The sequence below is a fragment of the Arvicanthis niloticus genome, chromosome 1, assembly GCF_011762505.2.
Source record: "Arvicanthis niloticus isolate mArvNil1 chromosome 1, mArvNil1.pat.X, whole genome shotgun sequence".
Lineage (NCBI taxonomy): Eukaryota > Metazoa > Chordata > Mammalia > Rodentia > Muridae > Arvicanthis > Arvicanthis niloticus.
In genome coordinates, this window is record NC_047658.1 from 52356465 (window position 1) to 52379104 (window position 22640).

At 43.1% G+C, this 22640-nt stretch overlaps 1 protein-coding gene across 1 annotated transcript in view; it reads right to left on the reverse strand.

The window, feature by feature from the left end:
• The window catches only part of Iqgap1 (IQ motif containing GTPase activating protein 1), an 86075-nt gene that overhangs the window by 49026 nt on the left and 14409 nt on the right, over window positions 1–22640 (reverse strand). The window contains exon 3 of the mRNA XM_034502526.2: window positions 4490–4646. Within this exon, the coding sequence (XP_034358417.1) occupies window positions 4490–4646 (157 nt within the window). The remainder of the gene's footprint in view (window positions 1–4489; window positions 4647–22640) is intronic.

Here is a 22640-nt window from a genome sequence, read left to right on the forward strand (position 1 = left end):
GCACGCTGTTGGCAAGTGCTACGTAAAAACTCTTGTGAATCGCTACACCATCCCCTCCTTAAGCGGCATTACACCTCCACCTCAGTACCGAGAAGCTGCACTCTGCTCTCCTCTCACTGAGAAACTGCCTAGAGAACCTCCTTCAGCAGTGTGCTTTACAGCTTGATCTCTGGAATCATATCATCTGAGACTCAGTTCTCGGGCTTGGACATCTACTGGTGACAGTGGGCAAGCCTTGCAGTCTGAAACACTTCATCTACTAGTGATGTTGTACATCTGCCATGAACCTGATGTATTGAAGTACTGATGTACTGATGTTCTTGAAGGAGGAACTTTCCCAAAGACGGTGCACACATAAACCATGTAGGTTAGTGTGGGGGAGGGGGGGGGAAAGGCGGGGGGGGGGGGGGGAGGGTTGAGCAGATAGCCAGAAATGACCGATAGAATACAGCCTATCACTATCAGTCTGGGTTTTCGTCTGCAAACACCCATCTGCTTGTTTTTAAATCAGTACTGGGTATCAAACCCAGGGACTCACACATGCTAGTCAAGAGCTCTACCCTCTGAGTTACAGCCCCTGTGTCTATTAGTTTGGGGCAAGATCAATTTACAAAGAGATAAAGGGATATACTCGTTTTTTCCTTGTTTGTTTGTTTGTTTGTTGTTTTTCAGACAGGGTATATAGCCCTGGCTGTCCTGGAACTCACTCTGTAGACCAGGCTGGCCTCAAACTCAAGAGATCCACCTACCTCTGCTACCCAAGTGCTGGGACCAAAGGCTTGTGTCACCATCATGCCCATCTCCAAAGGGATGGGGAGATATATATATATATATATATATATATATATATATATAATCTTTTTTAGAAATCACTGCTGCAAATTATTTTTTAAAAATTAATGTAAGGTTGCACCTGTACCCCTCAGGGGGCAGAAGCAGAATTGTCACAAGTTCCCATCAGACAGGGTTCCAAAGTGAGACAAGAAAACCTCTCCTCTGCATTAGTGTGCTGCTGTGCTATCCACAGAACAGCTCCAGTGCTGGGTGTGGTGGTGCACCTTTGACCCCAGCACTCAGGAGGCAGAGGCAAGCAGCTCTTTGTGAGCTCCAGGCCAACTTAATCTATACACAAGCCAGACCCTGTCTCAGGAAATGGTGGAACAGGGAATAGCTCTAAAGATGTCTTTATCGTAATTGTTTATTTAGAATTAAAAATATTAAGTCTTTCATTTTAAAGAAGTTTCTAGTCAGGCATGGTGGTGTTTGCCTTAAATCGCAACATTCAGGAAACAGAGGCCTGAAGATATCTGAGTTTGAGGTCAGTCTGGTCTACAGAGCAAGTTCCAGGACAGCCAGGGCTACACAGAAAAACCCTGTCTCGGGGTGGAGGGGCCAAGGGTTGGGGGAGTTCCATCTGTTTAGGATTTCATGGTTTGGATCTAGAATGCTCTCTAAGATCCCTGAGGGTCCTAACGTCATCAATGACTGATCCATTGATTAAGTTCATGCTGACTGATCAGGTAGGGTGGAAGGGGTCACTCATTAGGCCTCCTGTTCCCCTGCTCCCTCACTTCTCAGCCACCATGAGGTGAGTCTTGGGAGCTTTGCTCCCTCCTATAGCCAAGAAAAACTGGAGCAAAATGACCGCAGACTGTACCCATGGAACCGTGGGCCACAGACCATCTTCCCTACTCATTTTTCCCATTTCAGATAACTAATACAGAGAGTGGAGATAACTAATACAGAGAGTGGAGATAACTAATACAGAGAGTGAGATAACTAATACAGAGAGCGGAGATAACTAGTACAGAGAGCGGAGATAACTAGTACAGAGAGCGGAGATGACTAATACAGAGAGTGGAGATAACTAATACAGAGAGTGGAGATAACTAATACAGAGAGTGAGATAACTAATACAGAGAGCGGAGATAACTAATACAGAGAGCGGAGATAACCAATACAGAGAGCAGAGATGACTAATACAGAGAGTGGAGATAACACAGAGAGCAGAGATAACTAGTACAGAGAGTGGAGATGATAACTAATACAGAGAGCGGAGATAACTAGTACAGAGAGTGAGATAACTAGTACAGAGAGTGGAGATAACTAATACAGAGAGCTGAGATAACTAGTACAGAGAGCGGAGATAACTAATACAGAGAGTGGAGATAACTAGTACAGAGGGTGGAGATAAATAATACAGAGAGTGGAAATAACTAGTACAGAGAGCGGAGATGATAACTAATACAGAGAGTGGAGATAACTAATACAGAGAGAGGAGATAACTAATACAGAGAGTGGAGATAACTAATACAGAGAGTGGAGATAACTAATACAGAGAGTGAGATAACTAATACAGAGAGTGAGATAACTAATACAGAGAGTGGAGATAACTTATACAGAGAGCGGAGATAACTAGTACAGAGAGCAGAGATGACTAATACAGAGAGTGGAGATAACTAATACAGAGAGTGGAGATAACTAATACAGAGAGTGGAGATAACTAATACAGAGAGTGGAGATAACTAATACAGAGAGTGAGATAACTAATACAGAGAGCAGAGATAACTAGTACAGAGAGTGGAGGTAACTAATACAGAGAGCAGAGATAACTAGTACAGAGAGTGGAGATAACTAATACAGAGAGTGGAGGTAACTAATACAGAGAGTGGAGATAACTAATACAGAGAGTGAGATAACTAATACAGAGAGTGGAGATAACTAGTACAGAGAGTGGAGATAACTTATACAGAGAGTGGAGATAACTAATAGAGAGAGTGGAGATAACTAATAGAGAGAGTGGAGATAACTAATACAGAGAGTGGAGATAACTAATACAGAGAGAGGAGATAACTAATACAAAGAGTGGAGATAACTAGTACAGAGAGTGGAGATAACACAGAGAGCAGAGATAACTAGTACAGAGAGTGGAGATGATAACTAATACAGAGAGCGGAGATAACTAATACAGAGAGTGGAGATAACTAATACAGAGAGTGGAGATAACTAATACAGAGAGCTGAGATAACTAGTACAGAGAGCGGAGATAACTAATACAGAGAGTGGAGATAACTAGTACAGAGGGCGGAGATAACTAATACAGAGATCGGAGATGATAACTAATACAGAGAGAGGAGATAACTAATACAGAGAGTGGAGATAACTAATACAGAGAGCGGAGATAACTAATACAGAGAGTGAGATAACTAATACAGAGAGTGGAGATAACTAATACAGAGAGTGGAGATAACTAATACAGAGAGTGAGATAACTAATACAGAGAGTGGAGATAACTAATACAGAGAGTGGAGATAACTAATACAGAGAGCGGAGATAACTAGTACAGAGAGTGAGATAACTAATAGAGAGAGTGGAGATAACTAATACAGAGAGTGAGATAACTAATGCAGAGAGCAGAGATAACTAGTACAGAGAGTGGAGATGATAACTAATACAGAGAGTGGAGATAACTAGTACAGAGAGTGGAGATAACTAATAGAGAGAGTGGAGATAACTAATACAGAGAGTGGAGATAACTAATACAGAGAGTGGAGATAACTAATACAGAGAGTGGAGATAACTAATACAGAGAGTGGAGATAACTAGTACAGAGAGTGGAGATAACTAATAGAGAGAGTGGAGATAACTAATACAGAGAGTGGAGATAACTAATACAGAGAGTGGAGATAACTAGTACAGAGAGGGGAGATAACTAATACAGAGAGTGGAGATAACTAATACAGAGTGTGGAGATAACTAATACAGAGAGTGGTTTTGGCTGAGGACCTGTACCTTCATGACCTGAATCTAAACCTAAACCATAAAAACCGTTTCACAGTCTGTAGCTTTAGCTCTTACAGCTTTTGGCTCAGTCCTGAAAGTCAGCCTTTTACACTCTGCCTATGCAGTCCTCCGCTGCCTTTCAAAGGAACTGGGGGGGGGGGGGGGGGGGGGGGCCGGGCAGGTTCCTGTCAGGAGCTCCAGAGATGGAAAATCTGGTCCTTCTCAATATCCCAGCCATCCTCTTAGGGGGTGGCCACAGGACTCAGTCCATTCACTTACTTAAGCTTTCTAAAATTAAGTCTCTTTCCCATTTTATCTTGAATTCCTTCAGTATTGAAGGAGGAACTTTCCCAAAGTCACCATAGCTACACTTCAGTGCCTGGTTCCCTGTGACAAGGGTTATTCCCCCAGGCACTTCCTCTACTTTCTAAGAATGAAAAAAAAAATCATCCAGGGCTGAGAAATTCTAGGTAAATTGCCCAGTCAGAAGCATGCTACCAAAACCACTCAGCTGACACCATTCCCCCTGCCCCACCCCCCAGTATTCACTCTGTGCTACACCCTGTTACTGCGGGCTTCTTAAGGCCTGTGCTTTATTATGAACAAGCACACACCTTGCATATTTCTCCATAGATGCCACACAGAACATGCGTGCTAACCCTCTCATGCTCACAGAAATATTCTAAGCACCAAGCAAAGAACTCACCTTGTATCTGGTCTGTTCTCGATCATAGATTTTCTTCAGGGACACAACTTTGGGAGAGAAGAAGTTCCCTAGCTTGGCAAGGTAGACTCCATTCCTAAGGCCCTCCTCCAGCTCTGTGGTGGGAGGCAGGTCCTCCCCGAGGCACGCTTCCATCCACCTGCACAAGAGAAAATGACGCTCAGAAATCCTTTGTGGATTTTAATTTCTATTCTCCTGAACCAAATGTAAGAACACTCTCAAATGTATTCCACACAGTCAGGCTTCCCAGCTGTGGCTGGGACCTTACGCTGAGGATGAAAGCCACCTTATTCACCAGCATGGGGCTGCTCCACGAACCTCAAATTCTGCCTCTAAGTCCTTGTTAACACTTAGCAAGGCTGAGAAGATCCACCTGCAACTGAAGCCACGTCTCAGCCACTTACTGTCTGTCACTGGTGGCTTTCTCAGGGCAGTGACCTTCTAGGCTCAGGCACTAAGGTTGCTTTTAACAGTCAACCAGCTAAAATACTGAAGTAGGAAACTCCCAAGAAAAAGTAAACAACAAGCTTTCTCTTAAATAACGAGTCGTCGTTGTCGTCCAGTCCCGTGTGTCTCCCCCCCCCGCCCCCGCCTTTTGAAAAATGAATTACTTTTAAGTAGCTTCTTGGAGACAGGAAAGATGTGGCTACATCTAAAGGGAAATGAAAACTTTTCCACTGAATGCTGATCTCAAGAGTTCAGGGAGTGGAAGCCAAACACAAATTTCTAACAGAAATGCAGATAACTAAAATTGTTAACAGTAATAATTTTTAAACTCTTTTCACTTTTTTTAACATTTAAAATAAATACATAAGTAAATGTGTGCATGTTTGTGTGATTGTGCACCCGTGTATGTGTGTGTGTGTATATGTGTGTACACCTGAATATGCATGTGTATGTGTGTCTGTGTGTGCACACGAGTGCACATGTGCATGTGTGTGCATGTATGCGTGTGTAAACAGCACATGCCATGGCGTGTGAGTGGATGTCAGGAGACACCTTGCTGGAGTCTGTTCTCTCCTCCCACGGTGTGCCCCCACCACCACCCTGGACGGAGCTCAGATCATCACACTGGTAACACCGATTTCACACACTGAGCCATCTTGACAGTCCTTAACCACTTTTTGCCAGTCTCTTGAGTCTCCAAGGGAAGCTACTGGGTGCATATTCCAAAGGTTTATATATTTAAATTCTACATATAACCTCAGAACTTTCATTGACTTTATGAACCTGGAGCAAGAACTCAGCTTAAAATTATTCCACTCAAGTTATAGAGGCTACATTATCTTCATACTCTTCTCCATACTGGGAAAAACATTCAAACATCAGATGCCGCTTGATCTGCTGGACCAAAGTCAGAAATGTGTGAAAAACTAAGTGAAAAAGGTCACGGAACAGCAAGTGAAAGTAAAAATAAGCTCTATAAAGTGTGTCGGCACAAAATTTTTATTTTGTTGTTTAGGTTGGAGGTTTTTGTTTTGTTGGAGTCTAGGGTCCTGCTAGCTTCAATTCTTGAGGTCAAGCAATTCTCCTGCCTCAGCCACCAGAGTACTCGAGACTGTAGGAACCCACTGTGACTGTACCCACAGACGTTTACGTTAAGAACCAAAGGGGGACAGGGATGTAGTTTGATGGTACAGCACTCACCTAGTAAAGTTCAATGCCCAGTACCTCCTCAACACTAAAAATCAAGTCAGCTTTATTTTCAAATCAAGTCTCTTTTAGCATACCACACACTGTCTGACATACAACAGGCAGGTAAGTAAAGGCTGGAGGGACCCCTGGATAGGCCAGAGAACCTTCTGCTTGACAATAACTTTTTCTTCTGACTTTCCTTTCAATGGTCATAATAAAGAAAAGAATCAAGTTTTCCAGAAGAATTGTAACGGTAACTAAATTAGCCACCAATCTGCCAGGGCTACAAAATTCAAACTATCTCTTCACTGGAGCCTAAGAACCATAAGAAAACGGTCTGGGAAAGAATGGCAGCTGCTGGGACGGAAAGAGCTGTTGCCAAAGCACATGTCACATTATTTTCTTTCTAATAGTTTACTTCTAAAAAGAAAATGGATGGCCAGTCGTGTTGGCACACGCCTCTGATCCCAAACTTGGGAAGCAGAGGCAGGTGGATCTCTGTGAGTTTAAAGACAGCCTGGTCTACATACTAAGTTTCAGGACAGCCAAGGCTATGTAGAGAGACCCTGTCTCAGAAACCAAACAGGCTTGGGGAGTGGAGGGTGACTAAGATCATTCTGACAAACAGCTGCTGGCAACCCCAGCTCTCAGGGGAACCTTCTAAATTGGGTTTTCATTAACAGGAACAAGCCTCACAACAACAGCTGGAGTCAAAAGCAGCACACAATAGACAAAGAAAAACTATCTATTCTTAGCTTGATACGATGTCAATCTATAGCATGGCTGTGGATAATAGCATAGTGGACTCATTTGCCCAAGTCAGAGACAGTTCCCTTAGGTGATTAGAGCTTCCTCCTCTCTGAAGTTACTAGACCAAATTGAAAATAAAAGACAGGACTGACTTAAAAGACTACATCTTTTGTCTTTGCCCTCCGTGGTCCAATAGCTATAAAACAGTCATGAATAATGCCTACACTTAAAAGTTTCCTGCAGTAAGGTAGGATGCTAGACACAACACCCAAAAATCAAGGCTAGAAAAGCCACCTGTAATTTGGTGACTGGATGAGCAGAGGCAGAAGCCAGAATGGAAAGAGAAAAACGCAGGCACTGCTTCCCACCACTGCACGTTTGATAGAACAGCCACCGCACATCTGCTCACATCTGCTCACCTTTGAGTCAGCCATTCCTCAATGGGTTGTTTCTGAGAATAAAATAAAATCAGATTTGGGGAAAGCAGGGTTCTGCGCATCTTAGTTTGCTTTCTATTGCTGTGATAAAACATAATCAAAAGCAACTTGGGGAGGAAGGGTTTATTTTACCACCACTTAGAGAAGTCAGAGCAAGAACTTAGAACAGGAACCTGGAAACAGGAAGTGGGGCAGAGGCCATCTAGGAGTGCTGCTTACTGGCTTACTCCTTAAGGTTTGCTTGCCCTGTTTTCTTATAGCACCTAGGACCACCAGCCCATGGGTGACACCACCCACAGTGAGCTAAGCCCTCTCACACCAATCGTCAACCAAGAAAATGTACCACAGGCTTGCCCATAGACTAATCTGGTGAGGGCATTTTCTCAATTCAGGTTCTCTCTTCCAAAATGACTATAACTTGTGTCAAGTTGACATAAAACCAGCCAGCATACTGTATTACTCCAATTTTGAATGTTAATTTTAAGTACAGTACCTTGATATTATGACTGACTGACTGACTAGTTGACTGGTTGATTGACTGAACAACAGAATTGATTGATTGATTGATTGATTGGATTGATTGATTGATTGATTGACTGACTCACTGGCCAACAGAATCAGACTGGCCTCAAACACAGGATCTTCCTGCCTCTGCCTCCGATACAGTGCAGCCACAAGTGTACAGCACCAGACCTTGCTGTGCTATTGTAACTTTTATGTTCAACCTCTGGACTCTAATTCTAAAAACAGCAAACCCCCCATCAGTCCTCTACGGCTCACATGAAATCCCTTTTTCTGCCATTACACCAGAGGCTTAAAGTCTGAGAGCCATGAGTGTGCGTTAGCACAGATCCCTTTGGTTTTGTTCTTTGGGTTGTTTGGTTTTGAACATAGAATAAACATTAAAGAATATCACTCAACATTTTTCAAAACTGTATGACTTATTCTCCATGTTGTTATGTAGTTTCCAAAGACTTTTAAGTTAAATAAAGATTCCACCAAGGGGTTGATCACTTTTATTAGCATTTATGTTTATAAATGTATAAACATCTCTAACCATTAAGCAATACTGCAAGGATATGTCTGTGCACAGTGTTAGAATTGATTCTGAGGGGGAGAGAACTTTAGAAAGATAGAACACATACTCAGAATGTGCTAAGCCCAGCGTTTAATCCCCAGCAAAACCAAAAGAATGTTTTAAACATTGAAATGGGAAATAGTTTCTAAATTTTGTTGGTGATGATGTTTTTATTTTTCAAGACAGGGTTCATCTGTATAGCCCTGGTTGTCCTGGAACTCTGAGACCAGGCTGGGCTCAAATGCACAGAGATTTGACTGCCTCTGTCTCCTAAGAACTGGGATTAAAGACGTGTACCACCACTGCCCAGCTTTCAGTTGTTCTATGTGTATGAGTGTTTTTTACCTGCTTGAATGTATGGGCACCATGTGTGTGCTGGGTACCCACAGAGATCAGAAGAAGGCATGGGACAGACATCTGGAATTAGGGTTACAGATGGTTATGAGCTGAGTATTGGGATTACAGGTGTGTGCCACCTTGCCTGGAAGGAGGGTTCTGTTTTAGTTTACAGTTTGAGGGTGCAGCCTGTCAGCCTGTCATGGCGACAAGAGTTTGAGGTCTCATTGCAAGCTCAGTGAGTGGAACGATGACCGATGGTGCTCAGCTGGCTGTCTCATTTTGGTCAGCCTGGGACTTAGCCCATGAAGTGGCACTGCTCACACACAGTTAGGGTGGGTCTTCTCACCTTAGCTAACCCGGTTAAAAATTACCTACATGAGCTGCCATGTAGGTATGGAAACTGAACCACGGTTCTTTGCAAGAATAGCAACTGCTCTTAACCACTGAGCCATTTCTCCTGCCCTAACATATATAAACCTTTACAAGTATTTTTGATCGCCCAAGAGGCTGCTCTAAGGTGGTACAATCCCTCATTTACAAATCATGAATGACTTATCCAAGGTCACTGCTACTAAGTGGCAAAGATAAACCAACTCTTAGTTTGGAACTCTTCTCATGAGTACCACTTGCTGTTGCCTGGGCACCAGAGGCGTCTAAACAAAGGGAAGTGCCGGAAATCCCATGCAGGGGGTTAAAAAGGCTGGGAATGCTCCGTGGCCTGTCTCCTTAGCACTGTTTGAGACAGTTTAGCTCAACAGTAGACCCACCAATAAATCTCAACTCAGACACAAAACTCTTATAAAATATAGTAGTTAAGGTTGGCAAGAGAGCAGAGTGGACGAAGAAACTTAGCCACCAAACCTGACAACCTCTGTTTGATCCCCAGGACATGGTGGAAGAACCACTCTCAAAAGCTACCCTCCAACCTACACACACACACACACACACACACACACACACACACATCCTCTGACCTATACATGTACACACACACTTGTGGCACATGCATGCTTTCCCCACATAAACACATGAATAAATACATGTAATATTATTTTTAGTATAGGCATTTTAATTTGTCATCATGAATGAATTTAAGATACATTTAAAGTTAGTATATGTGGCCCAGCAGTTGAGTGTTTGCATAGCATGCTTATGGCCCTACGTTCAATCCCCAACACTGCAAAATATAGATAAATAAATGGGAAATAAATAAATGGTAAACAAATAATAATAATCATTGAATAAAAGATAAATTCGTCAGCTAATGCAAAATTTTCTCCAACTCCAACAATGCCTCAAACAATGTTCCTAAAACAGCTCAACCAAAGCTTTAAGCAGGAGGCTGCACCACTGCCACACACAGAGATCAAAAACATGGGAGGGAAAGCATTTCCTCTCTGGACACTGGTAGTTAGAAAGGTTTTCTGACACCAGCACCAGCTTTCTGCAGGCCATTCGGCTGCCTTCTGGAACATGGCATAAGAATGAGAGCATCATGTGACTAGTACCACCTGTGAACTTAGAAATATTCACACTTAACAAGACAGCCAGCACCTAACCAGTCCTCCTCCTGTTGGTTTTTGTTTTAGGTCGGAGTCTCACTGTGTGGCTAAGGCCGGCCTCAAACCTGTGGTCCTCCTCAGTGCTAGTTTACAGAGACCTGTGCCATGACACTCTGCTCTTCATTTGCTAACAGAGGAGAGTAGCAAAACCTCCAATAGGGTTGTTGTTAAGAATTCAGTAAGATTACGACTGGAGTCTAGCACAGTGCTTGGCAGATGATTAAAAGATGTCTGTGTTTTTCCTCCTGTGAGTCACAAACTTGCTACTTGCTACTTCCGTTAAGTACAATGATTCCAGTTCCTTCAAGTATTCTCGTAAAAAGAATAATAACAGCATATGCCCATAGAGTGTTCTGGATGACAAAACAGTATACATAAGTGCTAGAATACCACCTGGTGCAAAGAAGGCGCTCAAAGTGCCCGGCATCAGCATGTGTGTGGGACCCGCTCCTCAGGAGCCTCAACATCCTTCTCACTCATCTCTGAACATTCTCCAACTGAACACAGGACCTACAGCCACAAGGAGACAAGCCTCTGAGCATGTCCGTGAGGGAATTTTTAACTGGGTTAGCTAAGGTGAGAAGACCCACCCTAACTGTGTGTGAGCAGTGCCACTTCATGGGCTAAGTCCCAGGCTGACCAAAATGAGACAGCCAGCTGAGCACCATCGGTCATCGTTCCACTCACTGAGCTTGCAATGAGACCTCAAACTCTTGTCGCCATGACAGGCTGACAGGCTGCACCCTCAAACTGTAAACTAAAACAGAACCCTCCTTCCAGGCATGGTGGCACACACCTGTAATCCCAATACTCAGGCGGCAGAATGAAATTGAATTCTGTGAGTTCAAGGCCAGCCTTGTCTAAGGCCAGCCAGATAAAACCTTGTCAAAAAAAAAAAAACAAAAAAACAAAACAAAACAAAAAAACAGAACAGAAAGGGTTTTTTTTTTTCCCCTTAAGTTCAGAGAATATCATACCAATCGATGACTTAAGAATACCCTACATGTGATCAGGATTCAGCCACAGATACAGCTTAGTGATGAAATTGCTATTTTTATAGAAAATAGAGTTCCTCCTCTCACAAAGGGTATATAAATAGTCATCATTTTCTCCTCAAACTACTTGCACATAACCTAAACACGGAATATGATTCAAAGTTCTATCAGATCTGGAACTACTTCACAGAATATTAGACTAGAAAGCTTGTTGTCAATATAAACAAAACTTTAAAAAAATCTAACCCCACGTGGCAGCTCTGAAACTAAATATGTGCATTCCCTCATATGATTTGCATCGACCTCAGAAGAGTAAACAGCACTGCCTCCCTTCACAAACAGGATAGAAGGTTACCCAAGAGCACCGCTGGTCAGCTCACGTTTGACCCTAGCTCAGCATGACCCAAGTTCACATTGTTCTCTTTAAACCTGTCTTTTTCTATTATATTATGCATGTGGTTATTTGGCACGTGTGTCTGTGCATTGTGTGTCTGCAGTATCTGTGGAGGCCAGAAGAGGGTGTCAGATCCTCTGAAGCTAGAGTTCCCTACAGTGGTGAGCCACCATGCCGACACTGGGATTCGAACCCACGTCCTCTGGAAGAGCAACATGCTCTTAACTGCTGAGGATCTCTCCAGCCCTGAAGTCCACAACATACTCCTTCCTTCAAGACAGTAACGGACACAACCTACTGCACACTCACTCTCCAACACAAGCTCACGTCCTAGAGCTGGGCTTCCGCAGCTCGGTTCATGACCTTAGTAACAGGCTTTGCTCTGATCGAGCCTTCAGAGAGGAGCCTCGGGAGGATGAAACCTTGGTGACTGCTGCTGATATAATCAGTAGGAAAGCTGAGTGCTTGTGTAATTACATGACGATTTTTAAGAAATTCTTTATGAGGATGCATGTTGAGACAGGGTCTTACTACAGAGTCCAAGCTGGCTTCAAATTCCCAATCTTCCTGTCTCTGCCTCCTAAATTCAGGAATTATAAATAAGTGTCCTTTGTCTAAAACATAGAGCTAACTTTTGACCACATACTTTGCAATTAATATGAAAACCAAAGTTGATTTAGAGATTTAAATATATGTACATACACATGAATGCATACAATACACATACACACACACTCACACACACATACACACGTGTGAAGTTATAGAATCTTAAAAGAGGAAAAGAATTTACAAACAAGAGTACACAGGCAGAAATCAGAGGGAAGGAGATGAGGTGAGATGGCTAAGGGGTAAAGGCACGTGACCCCAAGCATGACTGGAGTTCAGTCCCCCAAACCTGCACAGTGGAAGAAGAGAAGCAACTTCCCCTAGCTGTCTTTGACCTCTACATGAGCAGATGGCACACGAGTACCCAGACACCCATTGCACACTAAACGAATAAAAGTAATTATCTTAAAGTATCTACCCAGGTGTAATGATGCTGGCCTACAAATTCCAGGCTTACAGAGCAAGCTGAGGCCAGCCTCAAAAAATAAAAAATAAATAAAGCAGAAGAGCATAGCCCACATCCGTAACCCTCACTAGAATCCTGTACTCAGGAGCTGAGGCAGGACCAGCCAGCCTGGGCTACATACCAAGACCTTGCCTCTAAAAAGGACAAAAGCAAAGAAAACCACTACCAACCAACACCCTCTCAAATATCACACAACAGCAAACATGGTGGCCTTTTCTTCTAAGCTCAAGGCCAGTTTGGTTGACATGGTGAATTCCAGGCCAGCCACGGCTACATAGCCAAGACTTGATCTTTAAAAAAAAAAGAAAAGAAAAGAAAAGAAAAAAACAGCAACAACAAAAATAAACTGGAAAGGTTTATTGAAACACAGAACAGTTGCTAATAATTTCCTGGATTTATACATATATATTTTAAACACTTAAAATGACTAACATTTCCCTAGAAAAAATTAGCTAGAAACACAAGCAGGCAGCTTATAAAATAAAAAAATAGAAATAGCCAGTGCTCACATAAAAACATTCAGTCTTACTAGTCATCCATGAAATGCAAATTAAAGTAACAATATCACCATCTGCCAGACTGCCAAATAGTAAAAATAATAACTTATTATTCACTTTGTGGGAAAATTCCATATTATCACATAGTTCCAGAAAGGGGAAAGAAAAAAAAAAAAAAATCTGGCGCCATAAGCCATCTATAGCAACTTACAGAAACTTCTATAAAAGGAAAGAGAAAACTTTTTTTTTTTTTAATGGCCTGGATGACTAAATAGGAGATGAAACCATACTGAGATCAGGGGAGACAAGAAGATGACAAGTGCATGTTGGGCCTGAAATGACAGCCATCCAGAAAGAGACATCCTGCAGGCACCTGGAAACCCAAGCCTGAGGTGAGGCACCATCTACAAGCCTGGGGAGGAGGCGCTCTCCGGGGAGACAAATACAACCAGAGAGAGAGAACCCAGGACAGGCCCTTCTGACAGTCCCTAAGGTAAGAGGAGAAATCAAGAGGGAATCATGTGGTGGCAATCAAGGAAGAGAAACACTCCAGGAATCTGGATGCCGTCACCGCCTTCAAATGCTGTAAAAAAGGACAGCAAAGAGAAAAGATGTGACAAAGAGAAAAATGAAAAGCTCCTCCAGGGCCTCTGTAGAGGGACTTCAGCTCACAGTGACCAGAAAAATAGGAAATACTGGCGTTGGCAACGTCAGTGGCAAGGCAGCAGATAGTTCTCAGTGTAGGCAGAGAAGAGTTTTCCAGCCACAGCTAGGGTGTGAGTTTAAAAACAAAACAACCAACCAACCCAGAAGACCACCATCACACAGGACCGAACCCTCAGACACTACAAAGAGAAATGCAAAGGCCCACACCCCTCTTCTGACCCTTTTGGGTCAGACAAAAGCATCAGCAAGGCCAGCTCTGAGGAAAGTACTCAAAGGTCCATGGAGACTTCAGGACACCGCTGTAGAAAGGAAACAAGTCCGAAGTCACAACAGAAAATAGTATCAACCCCAGCACTATCCACCAGAGGCAGGAGGATCTCTGTGAGTTCAAGGGCAACCTGGGCTACACAGAGACCCTGGGGGAGAGGAAGGGAGAAGTGGGAGAGAACAAAAGAGAGAAGAGGGGAGGGAGAGAGATGATGGTGAGAGAAAGGGAAGGAGGAGGACAGAGTTAGTAAATTAGCTCAGGTGGCCTTCCTGAGGCCCTGTGATGTGGAACCTAGCTGCCTTCATGGGGACTGCCTTTTAGGCGAAGGCTGCTGGCCAGCCACCTCGACAGACAGGATCATGGCAAGTGTCTAAGATGTTGCCTCCACAGATCACTATGTATGAGTTGACACGAGACATGACAAACAGAAAGGGGACAGTGCAAGAAAAGTTGGGGAAGGAGTGGGGATTAGTCCAGGATGGTGGGAAACCCAGGGACAGGGCTGTGCTCTGCTTAGTCCTTGTCCTGTTCCCTTGAGGGAGATGTAGTCATGCCTACAAGAAAGAACAAAGATGGAGGACTCAGTAGAGAAAGCAGGGCTAGGAAGAGTAGAGGTGGCAGCCAGCTGACAGGAACATGCCCTACCTCTACCTGAGAAAAGAGGGAAGGAAATAAGAATGAGCAAGAATGACACGATATCTGACTCCACTGGACTTCCGTTTCCTGTCTGTAATACGGACAGGAACAACATCTAACACCTCCTAAACTTGGTGTGAGGAGTAGGAGGTCATATACACCAAGAGCTAGGAGAAAATAAGTAATGGTACTATTTATTTATCTGTGTGTGTTGTGTGTGAGAGAGAAAGGGGGCGGGGAGGGGGAGAGAGAGAGAGACAGAGAGAGAGAGAGAGACAGAGAGACAGAGAGAGACAGAGAGAGAGAGAGAGAGAGAGAGAGAGAGAGAGAGAGAGAGAGAGAATATAAACCAGCTCAATCCCCAGAAATAAATCTTCTAGAGGCTGAGTTTGGTGGTTACATAATACTTGTCTACCTGGTCCTACTGATAACATTTTTCAATTCTCAGCCCTACCCATTCTGCCACTAGCGAAACAAAGATGTGACTATCCCAGAATGCTACTGTGGTTAAGACTAAAACAAGCCCAGACCAAGAGCATATGCAGAAAAGAATCAGGGTGGGAATCTGAATTAGGGGTCTGTGAAGAGGAAACCAGTTGAACAAGTTCTGCAGAGCACATGACTTCAGTGGTTTCCCAGCTCTGTGCAATACAGAAGGGGAACCGACCAATGCCGGAACTGACTGCCCCAACCACTGAGAATCAGTTCCTCCAGGAGCAGAAACTCAGCTACCACACCCATCCTGCCCAGTGGAACTCCGTGCCAGGATTACCCTCTGCTAAAAACCTCCCAAATACGGTCAGCTAGCCCTACCCTGGGGATTCCATTAAACCACCCTCACAGGCACCCCCTGGGTGTGCAAATGGCCTGAGAAAATCGGCAGTGTGTGGCAGGTGCAGCCCAGATAGAGAAACAGCAAACTTAAGACACCACTGTGTATCACAGGAGGATCCCCGGGTGGCTCGCTTCCCAGGGGAAGTCTTTGGGGTTGAGAGGACCCGACAAGGGGTTTGATAGGAGAAAACAAGTCAGGCTGAAGGAGACAAAGAAAATGTACAAACTCTTTGGGTATTTGAAACAGGAATGAAGGAATTTAAAGCCGGGTGTGGTGGCAGACACCTGTAATCCCAGCACAGGGAGGTTGGGACAGAGGGCTCAGGAGTCCAAGGTCACCCTCAGCTACAAATCAAACTACCTGAGCCAGTGTCCCCCCCCCCCCCCCAAAAAAAAAGACTGATTTTAAAAGATTATTCTGAGCAGTAAGAATAAAAAGAAGTAAAAAGAAGGGGCCTGTGAGAGGAGAAGGCATGAAATGAAAGAAAATACTACAGTAGTGAGGGGGAAAAAAAAACACAAAAGCTTGTCTCCAGGCTAAAGCAGCAAAATGAGAAATCTGGATAACATCTATTTTAAAAGAAATTTCTGAATACGAATTAAACCAATTTGAAAAAAAAATAGAAATAAGTCAGAAGCAGAAAAAATGTTTTCTTGTTAAGTAATGTGCTTAGCTTCTGTGCTTGCTTAGATCTAATACAGATTATCTCTGAGCAAAACTTTTCTTTATTAAGAGCTGAATCAGAAAAGGTGTCTCTCATATTTTAACAGGCCCTCTGTCAGATTGGGGTGATAAAAACTAATAATTCACTAAATATTACAAGTGAATTTTACATCATCTAAATTAAAGCCTACATTTTTTTTTCATTGAATTTATTTGTTTATCTGTGTGCCACAGACTATATAGGGAGGTCAAAGGACAACTTGCAAGAGGAGGTTGCAAGGGACTGACCCCAAGCTGTCACACTTAGTGGCAAATCAAGCAAAGCACCTTTACCCACTGAGCCATCTTTCAGAATGTTTCATTTTAAATAATTAAAACAAAATCAGAAACTGAATGAAACCGAATGAGACAGCAGCTAAGTCTATGCAGCTTTAGATTAGTTACTGTAGCTGTGACTGACCCTCTCCAGAGTGTGACCCAGGGCTCAGCAGGAGGGGTTCATCCCAAGAACTCTTCCCTAAAAAGGAGAGAGTGGAGAAAAAGGATGAGCAGCCCCTATAGGAAGAAGACAGGCTCCTATTTCTCTCTCTCTTTCTCTCTCTCTCTCTCTCTTTGGGTTTTTTTTTTTTGGGGGGGGGGTGTCAAGACAGGGTTTCTCTGTGTAACCCTGACTGTCCTGGAACTCACTCTGTAGACCAGACTGGACTCCAACTCAGAGATCCACCTGCCTCTGCCTCCCAGGTGGTGGGTGGGACTAAGGGTGTGCGCCACCACTGCCCGGCTCAGGTGAGAGTGATATTCTTGAGAGCCCTGGGAATAAGGTAGTATATACCTTATAGTATATAGTCATATACACCAAAATTTTAATTTTCAAATCTATGACTTGGTAACAACAAATTATGAGGAGTGGTTAACCATGGATCTTATTAAGGACACAGCTCTTCCTCTAAGGTTTGTAACAGGCTGGGTAAGAGAGAAGGGTGTGCTCTACAGAGAGAAGCCCTAAACTCAGCACTCCCTCAGTGTGCCAGAGAACCCCGGGGTTCATGTCTTCAGTAAGGAAACAATTTTCACACACAGTTCAAAATCCAGAATCTGAAAAACAAAAAACAAAACAACAACAACAACAACAACAACAAAAACTCAGCTAAAAGCAAGAGAGCTTCCCATGGGGAACGCAAACGGCTCATGCAGCAGAGAGAAGCAAGTCCCAAGAAAGCTCCCCTGGACACAGAATCAAGGTCATTGCTGATCTCAGCAAGAACTAGTGGGAAGAGAAAGGCCCATCAGCTGTACCCTCTGGATTTGGGATAACTGTGATGACCACCCTAAAGACGGGAAAGAACAGGAAGAGAGCCCAAGATGGCACAGTAAATCTGCTGAAGTGGAACAAATTTTGAGGAATTTTATGGAGAAGCCATGATATAGGAAGCTAGAGATGGAGACGCCTGCCAAGAATAAAGGTTGTCAGGACTTCCTGATCAGCCTCGCCCAGCCCTGCCAATTCCAAGGAAGCCTCAAAGTCACCTTCCCCATAATCACAAATAACAATAACAACACCCAACTTCTAAACTTTCCTATACCTAGTGTTTCTACAGCTCTACCTACCAAAACCGGTGCTTACCCACATAAAGGCAGACCCTCCTTTGTCTTTGAGTCAAAGTGCTCTAACTGCTGGAAGATCTCTCAGTCTCTCTTGCTTAAGGAACGTACTACCCCGACCAAACAATAAGAAACAAGAAACAAAGAAGACCCAGAAAATTACAGCACACTCATGATACCATACCACTAACCCACCACAACGCCTCCACTGCACACTGCACAGCGCACATTCTGAACTGAGCCACAGTTCTGAGCACCTGGTTACTAAGGAACACTGTGGTCAGAGGTGCTACTGGGGGCCAAAAGGGAAGGAAGGGGGTACCAAGAATATGGACACCATGTTTTCTTCTCTTCTTCATAATTTTGGCCTTTCTTTCAAAACCCCACCACCAAATAAATGACCTCCCCACCATCTAAACTTTTACACAGAAACTGTTTGCATCATCCCATCAGCCACCACATGTGGCCTTGTGACAGTCAGGCCTTTTACTCTTTCTTGTTGGATAACTTTCCAATGTTTATGTCTTGTCTGTCCAACTAATAAGGAAGCCTCTTTTAAAACAGACATATTGTTATTAACTGTATGTGGATCTGTACACATAAGTGCAGGGACAGAGGAGACTAAGAGACCCCAGTGCCCCTGGAGCTGGAGTTTCACAGGGAGCTGGGAACAGAACTGTCGGAGAATCAGCTAACTGCTGAGCCAGCTCTACAGCCCCTGTATGGAAGTCTCCTAAAGATAAGACTAGCTTGGTGTTTCACATCTCTCTGGTACTATGACCAAACTGTCCTGAACAATGGAAGTGTTCAAAAATGCTTTTCACTTGTTTTAAGTCAATAAAATATTTTTCTCATCCCTTTTCCACATCAGAAAAAATGGGCAGTGAAATATCATATCATTCAAAACAGTATTTAATAAAACAAAAAATAAAATAAAACTTAAATTTAAATAACTTCAGAATCAGGGGCTAGAGAGATGGCTTAGCTGTTAAGAGCTGAATTCAGGTCCCTGCACCCGTATGGCAGCTTACAACAGTCTATTATGGGATCTGACGCTCTCTTCTTGTGCACACGGGTATGCAGACAAAACATCCATATACATAAGATATATAGGTAAGCAAATCTTTAGATAACTTCAGAAATACGTTAGAGCACAGTCAGAAGCTGCCTTGGAACTATGAGTCTGTGCTTGCAAGTCTTCTACAGTACAGTTTCCCACAGTGACTCCAAGAGTGTGTATGCTCTTGGAAAGGTCCATATGCACATGCTTGCACATGAAGTGAAGGCCAGAGGTCAACCTCAAATGTCATTCCTCGGGTGCTGTCCTGTCCACCTTGCGATTTGTTTTTAACTTGTAATTATTCTATGTGTGTGTACTCCAGGCCGCACTGCACATGGGAGCTCGGGCGGCTCTCTCATTCCACCTTTACAATGGTTCCAAGGGTCAAACTCAGGTCACCAGACTTAATGGTTAACAAGTATCTCAGATGTCATTTGCTTTTCCTACTAATGCTACTTCTCATCTATTCTGCACTTAGACCTTTTCTATCACAATGTAGAAAATTATTCTTAGCCGGGCGGTGGTGGTGCACGCCTTTAATCCCAGCACTTGGGAGGCAGAGGCAGGTGGATTTCTGAGTTCGAGGCCAGCCTGGTCTACAGAGTGAGTTCCAGGACAGCCAGGGCTACACAGAGAAACCCTGTCTTGAAAAACAAAACAAAACAAAAAACAAAACGAAAATTATTCTTATTGCACTGCGATAACTCAGTGGATTTTAAAAACAGAATTTGTTGTTTTAACCACTTCCCTAGCAATTCAAATTTGATTGGCACATCACTAATGAGAAGATGCTCTAAAGAGCTTTCTTTGAGTTAAAGATTCAGCTACTAAAGCTGAGAGTGATGGCAGATGGCATATACTTATAATCCCTGAGCTTGGGAGATAGAGGAAAGAAGATCAGGAGTTTAAGGTCATCCTCGGGTATACAGTGAGTCTGAGGCCAGCCTGGGCTACATAAGATCTAATCTCAAAAAACAAAACAAAAACAAGCCCAGGCTGAGAATACAGCTCAGTTGGTAGACTGTTGGTCTGACATGCATGAAGCCCTGCTTAGATCTCAAGCACTGGAGACACAGTGACAGAAAGACCAGAAGGCCAAGGCCATCCTCAGATGCTTAACACATGGAAGAGTGGTGTGAGCTACACAAATCTCAAATAAAGCAAAATCAAATCATGCAAAACCAAGCAAAACCCACCATTCTTTTTCTGAGCTAGACTTGCAAGTTCACCATTTCTAACTATTTTAAAGCAAGCAGTTTGGTGGTTTTGCTTTGTTACACTCGCTATGTTGGACAACCACTATTACAATATAGTCCCAGAATACTTTCATTACCCCAAAAGAAACCTACATCCCTCCAGCAGCCACTCCCCTCTAATGCCCCTTTTAAATCTGTTTTACTCGGCCAACTATAAATCATCTTAATTACACTGCAATCTAATTCATATTTATCCAACCTCCCTGCAAAGTATCACAAGACACACTTGCAAATGCCTTGCTGCAATCTAGGCATTACTTGTTTTTCTGACTCACCAATGTGGTGACCCTATTCAAGAGGAGATGTTTCTGCAGCATAGCTCTCTGAAGGAGTCCAGTGAGGCTCCTAGCATCTCGTCACTTCTGGTCTTACTAAGTTCTCAGAAGAGGTCTATCTGACGATGTGCCCTGGAATTTTGCCATTCCTGTGTTTTGTCAGAAATTAGTTCACTAGATAAGAATTTATGATATGTTTTCTTTTTGTTTAAAATAATTAGTACATTTGCAATCCCAACTCTTAAAAACAAAAATCACAATTCTATCCTTTATAATGCCTCAAGAAGCTAGCCGTGATGGCGTACACCTATAGTCCCAGTACTTGGGCAGTACAAGTAGGAGAAACAGGAGTAGCCTTGGCTACATGAGATCATCTCAAAAAAACAAATGACAAAAAACAGTGTCTTAAAGGTGATGGACAACAATTCAGTGATTATATTCAGCCAATTAGTGAAAGTCTTTCATTTAAACCCTGTGAGCTTCCAGGAATAAGAACTCAGTGATGACGGATAGAATTTATCACACACACACACACACACACACACACACACACACACACACAGCAGAAAAGAAATGGACATAAACAAGTTCTTGGTGAAATCCTTGCTCCAATCCCTGACTAACACTAAGAATAATGCTTTCCAGACCACAGGAAGTCACAACACTGGTTCCAACAGCCAATCTGTGAGACAATGGCAAAGTGAACGGCCTTAAGAAATGCTGTATACACCATCAGCTTCCTTAGTGACACACGCACACAGGCACGCACACACTAAAGTTAAGACCTCAACTTAGATACCTAAGGTATAGCACATTCCTCTGCATGTTTATTAAGACAGCTATTAATGATGCAAAAAATTTAAGATATTATCCAAAAGTCTGAACCAAAACAGAACAAAAACATGTGCTGGATGTGCTAGGATGAAAGGCTGGTGCACACCTTTGATCCCAGCACTCAGGAGGCAGAGGCAGGTGAATATGAGTTCAAGGCCAACCTGGTCCACACAGTGAGTTCTAGGCAACACAGGGCTATATAATGAGACCCAGCCTCAAACAAAACAAAATAAATAAGATATCCACCCAAGTCCGCACATCAAAATTCTAAATGAATCAAAGAGTTAAATGGAATGCTAAAACTCTACATATACATACACATATATACACATGTCCAGTTTCATCATTTACATGTGTGTATGCACATGTATTACATATATTCATATTTAGTGTATTATGATACATATATATTAAATGATGCTACATATATGTGTGTATATATATTTTTAAAACACTACTAGGCAGGGGCTGGCCTGAGAGTAAAGCCCAGTAGAATACTTGTCTAACATGGTCAAGGCCCTGGGTTCAAGCTCCATCACTGAAGAAAGAGAGTGAAGAGGAGAAAACCATAAGGGAATATTTTTAAGACTTAGTTTTGGGTAATTTTTAATTATGTGCATGTGTGAGTATGTAACAAACCTGTTTAGCAGGAAATGCTCTGAAAGAGATGTATGTGATCCCTCTTTGGCTGTCATTCTACTGAAAGAATGGACCCCAAGAAATTGGACTCTCCTGCTGAGAGAGGAAACAATGCCACCCCGGGGGCATCCAGAGAGAACCTGTTTCCAGGAAAAATACTCAGTCCTGCACAGATGAGCATGTAGGATGCTTGGAGCTGAGATGGTGGGCTGGAGTACATCTTATTGGACTGCTTAGTTGTGTATCTTCCTACCCTCAGGGCAGACCCTTTGAAGATGGACTTTAGGGACAGTGCTAGCTTTCTTTGTCTCCCTTCCCAACATGGCTACACTGAATAAATCCCCTTCTCTTTTTTTAGTTTTTGCTATTATTTTGCCTTCATTAATTGCCTTATTGAGGAGGGATGGCTAGACCTGGCTTGTTGGGGCGCATGACCCCTGAAACCAGTATAGAGTGTGTGTATATGTATGTGTAAATGGCATGTGTGCAATGTGTGCACATGTGTGCAAGATGATATAGGTATCTAAGAGGCCAAAGTAGTCATCCCCATGAAACTGGGATTAAGGCAACTGTGAGCCATCCAATATGGGTGCTGGGAATCAAATTAAGGTCCTATGTTAGAGCAATTAGTGTTCTT